General features: G+C 32.0%; 1 protein-coding gene across 1 annotated transcript; it reads right to left on the reverse strand.

The window, feature by feature from the left end:
- Nucleotides 1-4,353: 4,353 nt before the first annotated feature.
- Nucleotides 4,354-8,036, reverse strand: TFIIS (transcript elongation factor IIS). The gene is made up of 3 exons (XM_011020695.1): nt 7,755-8,036; nt 7,476-7,654; nt 4,354-5,545 (listed from the first exon to the last, which is right to left on the reverse strand). The coding sequence occupies exons 2-3, from the start codon at nt 7,638-7,640 to the stop codon at nt 4,652-4,654; spliced, it is 1,059 nt and encodes a 352-aa protein (XP_011018997.1). The 5' UTR covers nt 7,641-7,654; nt 7,755-8,036; the 3' UTR covers nt 4,354-4,651.

The following is an 8,036-nucleotide window of genomic DNA, read 5'->3' on the forward strand; positions in this document are numbered from 1 at the left end:
ATTTATTAAAACGACACATTTGTTATGTTGTCCAGATCGGTTGTTATGTTGTCCTTCATAAGTTTCTTAACAAAAATAACTACTAAAAAAAACTTATTAGAATCACACCTAGAGGTAAAGATGATGTGACGTCGCATTATTTTCTCTCTTTTTTTTTAGTAAAGAAATGCGAAAAACAAGGTGAAGATGCTATTTAGAACTTCTAAATAGTGTTTTATTAAATTTTATTTTTTTTATATTGTTTTATCAACTTGATGTGCTGATATCAAAAATATTTGTTAAAAAATAATTAAGAATTATTATTTTGATGCATTTGCAAATAAAAAATATTTTGAAAAGCAACCATTTTCATTCTCTCAAATAATATCAAACCACATATTCAACTAGTTGTTCTAGCTTATAGGCACTAAATCAATTATTTGCAAAATATTGTAAGGTTCATGAAACCTAGGAATGAGTTTCAAATTCTTCCATGGAGCCACATTGCCCTATTACAACTTTAAAATATACATAATCTCCAACATTAAACTCTTTTTTAATTTTTTTATCAGTAATCTGTTTCATTCTATTCTAAGTGCTATATACATGCTCTTATAAAAATTGATATATAACCCTTATTTTAAATATAAGTTCTTTAACTATAGCATTATTTATAGCTTTTAGTCCTTTGATCTTTAACTATAGCATTATTTATAGCTTTCCTTTATAGCACCAATTCCCTACACCATGATGGATAGCCATATATAACTTAAAAAGGACTTGTTTTATTTGACAAATAATATTTTACTCGTTTTATTAGATGAATGATATCTCAATGTATAGCACTATTGAGCTATATACAACCATTGATTCCACTTATAGGTCATAGTATTTCCAAGAACACATGTAAAACAGGTATTTAAACATTGGCTTAACCTTTATATTTACTCATATGTCTATGGATAATATACCCAACTCATTAACAATATGGATCCCATTAATTTAAATAACTTCATTTAAAACATACTTGTAAAGACCTTGTTCTTATCTATCATAACCAAGGTAAGTAGTCTATGCAACTTGTAAATGTTTATTAGGAATACCTTTACTACATCAATAGTTGAAAAAAGATGTGATACAGCTAAGAAGTGACCATATTTTATTAATCGATCAATAATTGCTATTACTGTATCCTTCCTTTTTTATATGGGTAGCCCTTTCATAAAATCAATTGAAATATTTTCCAAGCTCTCTTAAGAACTAGTAATGGCTGCAACAAAGCAAGATAAGCTATCCTTATAGATTTGCCCCTCATGCGTTGATCATATTCTTTCATAAGCTTTTTCATCATTTTCTTCATTGATGACTAGTAGAATAAAGCCTTGATTCTTCTAAAAGAATTTCATGATGCCCCTTTCATTGCTGAATTATGAGTTGCCTCAAATAATTGCTACCTTTATTTTATATCTTTACCAATATAAATTATATTCTCGTACCTTAATACATCATCATAATAAGTTATATTGAGAATAAGTATCATGTTAAAGTACATTAGTAGTGATACTATCTTAAACCTTTTAATAATACATATAAATCTCAACAATGTTATTATATCAAGTTAGTATGACTATTGTGATAGCTCCAAGAGTACCATACAAAATCATATTAGCATCTTTATAAGAAAAGGTATCATGATAAATAAAAAATCAATTAACAATTTAGTTAATCTTTTATTTTGGATTGGTGTATAAATCTTTTGCTTCAACAAATACCTAAAACTTTTATCATCATTCTTAATGATAGACTTCTCATATTCAAAATAATGTTTTTATTTATCAATATCAATTAAATAGCCAAATACTTATTTTTGTAATTGTCATGCCTAAATGTATAGGACTCAACTTTATTATAGAAAGCCAAAGACTTCCCCTTCTAAACTAGCACAACTCGTATCCCATATTCATAAATATTATTTTTTAGTACAAATACCTTATTGAAATTAGGTATATTAGAATGAGAGCCTTACATAAAGCATTTTTTAACTTCTTAAATGTCAGTTGAGCTTCTTCATTCTAATAAAATGTATTTTTTTTAGAAAATCAGTGAGAAGTTTACTAATAATGTCATACCCTCTAATAAACTTCATGTATTACCTAGCCAAACCTAAAAACAACCTCTTAATTCTTTGATTAATATAGAAATAAGTCAATATATGATTATTGCAATAATATTTGGGTCTGTAGCTGCTTCCTTATAAAAAAATGGCATGCCTTGAATATTCCATCTTTGTGTGACAAGGAAAAAAATATTTAGATCTTTTGGCAAAAAATTGATTCATTTTAAAAGCATTCAAGACCATTTTAAGATGTTTGATGACTAGTTTTATTGTGGGACTATACACTTAGATCACATTGAAAAATACTAGCGTGAAACATCCTTAAGAATGCTCGTCACTTTTCATTCATCATTACTTGAAATATTACAAGGGTATTTATTATTTCAAATCGCATAACTTTGAGTTCATCTAGGGTATATCTTTAAGGATGTCTTGACAATATTTTCTCCACTTATACACACTTGGTGATACTCGACCTTCAAATCTAAATTGGAAAAGAAATGAGAACTTGTAGTTTATCCAAAATATTATCAATTAATAGCATATATATTCTTTACCATCATTTTATTTAACTTGTTGTATATTATAAACCTTGGTTAAGAGCATAATTAAGCTTAGAAAAAGGTGGAATGACAACAAGTAAAACAATTACAATAAAGGAAGAAGTATAACAATTAAAGTGAGGTAAGAGTGAGGTAGTTGAGTTAGTTAAGATTCTATCAGGTAGTTAGATGGGAGAAAAACTCTTGTACATAAAATAGAATGTGACAAAACATAAAGTCTGGCAATAAAAGAATTATAATTTAATATAAAATTTAATTTTTTTCTTTCTAATTCTTATTTTCTCTTCTTTTTATTCTTTTTTCTATTCTTCTTAAAAAAAATGTTTTGTTATGAAACCTTAGTAATTGGTATTGGAGCTTGAGGTTCACAACCATTAGAATGTTTGCATCAATTAAAAGTAAACAATGATGGAATACAGTAAGGTGAAGGTAGTAAGGTGAAGGTTTTGAGGGAACTTTATTTGCAAATAAAAATCATGTTGGCAACATTAAATCCTTCAAGACTAACCAAGATGCAATGAGGCTTCAATTATACTTAGTAACATAAAATTGTATTATAAAAAATAAGCTTATGAAGTAGATGGATCAAATCTTTTTATATATAGATTAGATTTATTAAAATCTAATTATTACTCATTAAAGATATAATCTCTTTGAAATTAATATTTTTTTAGATGTTTTAAATAAACTCATTGAATGAATATTTAAATCTATCTACATTGATCTAACTAAAATTTTTAATGAATCATTTGATATAATTTAAATTGGATCACAACCAAAACATAACTTCAAACCAGAAATAAGTTACGCATACCAACCTAACAATGGTTGAGATCATCTCATTTTGCTAGGTTTTGCGTTTGATCTTTGAAATTAGCATAAATCTATTTACATTGACCATCCACTCTTGCTTTGGTCTCAAAATTTGAACCTGGGTCATTGGAGTTACTGGTGAGTTCTTTGGTTGGAGTGGTTTCCGACAAGATTTTGGCCGGAGGTTCTCGTCTCCGGTGAGTGGAGATTGGAGCTTAAGCATGGTTCTATTGCTTTTATGTCAGATGAGAAAAATGCGTGCGTGAGAGAGAGGATTTAAGCAGGTAGGAGGTACAAGGTGAGGTTTGACTTTGAATGAAAACAGGCGATAACGGCTACTAATATTTATATATCTATGTGGATGAGGGGAGACAAGAGGCTCCTCGATCCGAGGTTGCTGATTATATAGTATTTTGATGTTGATATTAAATAGACAAGCCTTTATTATAAGCTGATTTTAATTATGTTCATGAGATAAATAAATTAACATTCTATATGGTTGCAAGTCTCGAGAGAGTAAAAAAATATATAATTTGATATGATTTGTATGAAAAACCCCCATTATGGTGATGGCCAAATGGCCGCATGAAGATTTCCTTCTGGAAAAAGGCAAAACCTGAAGAAATAAGAAACTCCATAGCAGATTCCTCAAAAGCTTCTGCAAGCCAGCATTATAAAGAGGCAACGGTGAGAAGAAGAAGCACAAGGAGCGGCTCATGTGGTAATTGAGAATGAATGTGCTAGCCGTGACAATGTAGCAGCCTCTCATCATCCTTGTATACACTTCTACAACAACAACAAAAATAATAATAATAATAATTGTAAAGTAATCTAGTTTAGACCTTTCTTTTTCAACAACCAAAATAATAATAAAAAGAAAAGAAGGAAAGCTTCAAGTGTAAAACAAGAAGATATAAAATAACACAAGTTGAGGTAACCAGAATACTCCGATCTCAGGTCTGGCTAAAGTCATCAAATGACTAGACCAGAAGCCTGGATAGACCCCCCTGAACAAAATATCCCTACAGGCTACAGAAAATGGAAATGAATGAAATATTTTCTCCCAAATACCTAAGACAACAAACTGAAATGGTAGTTCAGTTAAAAATACAGATGAAGCTTCACAGATAACCAGCTCCATACCAGTTCTACAGAAGTGCGGTCCTACCTAAAGACCAGATTAGCAGAATTTCCAATGATTGTTGCAGTTTACACATGTTACATATGTCGTCATAGGTTCATCTGCACTCCTGGTCTGCATCTGATAGTAAGTGCACTTGCGCTGTCCACAACGACCACACTTAAACTGATCAGTTGTGGCTTGTGCCTGACCACCACGCTCACAATCAAACAACACTTTCTCTTTAATTTGGTTATTCTCTCGCTTCCTTTGTTCACTTGCCATTTCTTCAGGGCTCATGGTAACAAGCCTCTCTGGTTGGACCTTTCCAAGAAGAACTTTTCTCCTAAAATCTGGGTTGTTTTGGTCCTTGATATTGAACATTATGGATCTGTACTTCAATTTTTGTGCTCCATTTGACCGACCGAGTTTTTCAAACATCATGGATTCTACAGACACAGCAACTCGAATAGGGTCACATGCTTCTACTTCATCCCTAATGTCCTCATCAGCCTCGCTAGCAACTTTGGACAAGGCCTCTGCAAGAAGTTCACGGATTTTGTCGCGTAAAGCATCATTACATTTAACCAGTGTCTTCAGCTTTGGTGGACCAATAGGTGATTGTGATGGTTGCTTCACACTGGAAGTCTGGATTTCCTGCTTGCTCATCTTCTCAACCTTGACAGTCTTATCCTGATCCATTTTCTCAACTTTAACAGTTTCTGAGGTTGAAGCCTTTTCAACCTTTACCACACTAGTCTTTCGAAGCTTCTCAACTTTGACAGTCTCTATTTTTGACACCTCAGCTTTTACTGAACTTTTACTGTCAATGCTACCATTTTTTTTCCTTGTCTCATCAATGACTGTCTTTTTCCACATCTCAAGCAAGTCAGAGGCTACAGCTCGGATTTTCTCCTTAGGATGCTTTGCAAGAGGTCGAAGTTTTTTCCCAACCTGAGATGCACGAAGAAGCAAAATGTCAAAGGCAATCCACCAAGCATACCAACATAACCATTTCAATCATAAGGTCAAGGTTAAGAATAACAAAACTTGAAAATTTAACCAATTAAAGTGCAAGAAAGCAGCAAGTATAAGTGAGTTGGAAAAGAACTAAAAACAGAATGAACTTTGGTGATCATAATAATACACAAAAAATCCAACCTATATTACGAAGTCAAATACAATGGCATCTGGTATTCATTGCCATTGTTTTCTGGGGTAGATCTACATGGACTGTTATACACACAAGATCCACTTCTAATAAACTCTGAACCTGATGTCTACTTTGCCAAAATAAAATTAGCAAACAACCAAGTAGGCCCAAAAGAGATGACACTTCAACATGATTTGATGTGAAGGAAACGCATCAAACAAGCCATGCAACAATTTCAATATCCAATCCCTGAGCAATCATATTACACTTGAGATACTACAAAAACTTCTCCATCCATGAAAACAGCCATGTAATAACTACAGGAACTGCTTCAATTCAACTTGGGGGATACTTTGGCAATTCCTGAAATTGATTGCTATAGATAGACCATTAATGTGCACCTGCACTCTTTTGTAGCATTGCAACAACAAATACAAGTTTCAAGCAATATTGCTTGAGTTGAGCGTGTATGGTTAAAGGACAACTAGCTATAACATCTGACTAAGCATCTCCACTGAAAAAGTTCTAGATGAAACCCACAGGACCCAGCTCACTTCTTCTCAAACTTAATTAACAACTTGGCAATTAGCATGGCAGACTAATATCAATTGGACCCAAAAGGTACAGAAACACTCCTTTTTACAAAATGAAAAAAAAAAAGAAAAAAAGAGGCATTTAAAATGTAAAGCCACAAATAAACAAAAACAGGGGAGAGAGAAAAAAATCATCCAAGTAGAGTCTAACAAAACTTGAAAGTTAAGCAATTACAGTCCATGAAGGTTGCAAGTATGATTGAATTGGGAAAGAACCAAAAACTGACTGAACTTTAACAATCATGATTGTAGAGAAAAAAATCAAACTATATTAAGAAGCCAAATAAAATGACATCTAGTTTCTATTGCTATTGTTTCTAGGGAAGAATTCTCATGGATTATCTACAACAAAAATCCACAACCATTCAACACCAGCGCAGATGCCTACTTTGCCAAAGTAAATCATTGGAACACCACAACAAGGCAAGCAAAAGATAACATTGCAGCAAAGTTGATATTCACACAAGACATAAACATACTTAATATAAAATCCTTATAACAAGTGATATTAGACTTCATAATACAACACAAATTTTTGTCCATCAAAACAACCACAATCTCTATCTAGCCAAAGCAACTCAACTCTTGGCTACCAACCACGCACCAATGAACTGAAAATCAAGGGTAATGAAAACAAGTATTATGCAAGTCAAAATAATTCAGCAATTCATGAAATTTATGATTCCAGAGAGAACATCAAGCACAACACAGCTAAGCTTTTTTTTTCATATTATTGAATCAACAATTATCAACCTATTAAAAAGTTATATTAAACCATCGGATTTCAATCAATGACCCTTGTAAGACTTTTCGTATTTCAACCTATTCATTTTAATCCAATTTATAACAATAAGAAGAAAGGGCAAAAATTGAAAGAACTAATTCCTTGCTTGAAATAAAAGTTTACTACTTTCTTCTCTTTCACTAATCTAATCACAAAATATAAAACACCCCCAGAACAATTTTGCAACTATAATCAAACTCTATCCAATTCAATTAACTCAATGCTTAATTACTTAATGAAGCAATCACAATTTAACATCATTTGGAGCCCACAAAAAAAAAACAAAATAAACACAAAAAACTAAAATTTAAAAACAAACAAATGAAAAATAGAAGAAACCCTTAATAAAATTACCTGAGTAGAAACAAGAAGTTCACTAGTAACTTTAAACTTCCTGAGCTGTTTCAGCGAATCAACACACCGAGTCACCTCCGGTCCACTAGACGATACGTCATCATTGAGAGAAGCATCCGCAGCTTTCTTTGCTTCATCAAATAACTCCACAAACTCCATCTCCATTATTGATTGATTCCCTGAAAACACAAAAAAATAATTAAAAAAAAAAGATTCGAGCTTTACGAATTTTTTTATAAAAAAAATTGTATAAAATTGACAGGTAGGTGAGATTGCAACCCAAGAAAAAAAATTGGAGAGATCTGAAGAGGGAAAAAATAGATCTTTGCACAATAACAGAATAAACGGATCTAGAAAGGTAGGTTTTTGATAGTATTTCCGGCAGGTGTAATTTAGAGAAGCCCTCCCTTGCCTGTCTCCAGAAGCCTTGGTTTTGGGGTTTGAAGATTTCTCTGCTCCTTTGCTAAGGTTATTTTGCCAAGTGTGTGTTTTGGGGCGTGGTGAGCTGTTGTTAGGTTTTTTTTTGGTGGAAAAAGAAAAGAAAAGAAAAAACAGAAAAGA

The sequence above is a fragment of the Populus euphratica genome, unplaced genomic scaffold, assembly GCF_000495115.2.
Source record: "Populus euphratica unplaced genomic scaffold, PopEup_1.0 scaffold46.1, whole genome shotgun sequence".
NCBI lineage: Eukaryota > Viridiplantae > Streptophyta > Magnoliopsida > Malpighiales > Salicaceae > Populus > Populus euphratica.

What these genes read in the sequence shown, in the direction of transcription:
- TFIIS (XM_011020695.1), bottom strand. Translation starts at nt 7,640, where the DNA reads ATGGAGATGGAGTTTGTGGAGTTATTTGATGAAGCAAAGAAAGCTGCG. An exon ending in AACTTCTTGTTTCTACTCAG is followed by an intron (nt 5,546 to 7,475) that starts GTAATTTTATTA and finishes CGTGCATCTCAG; the next exon opens with GTTGGGAAAAAACTTCGACC.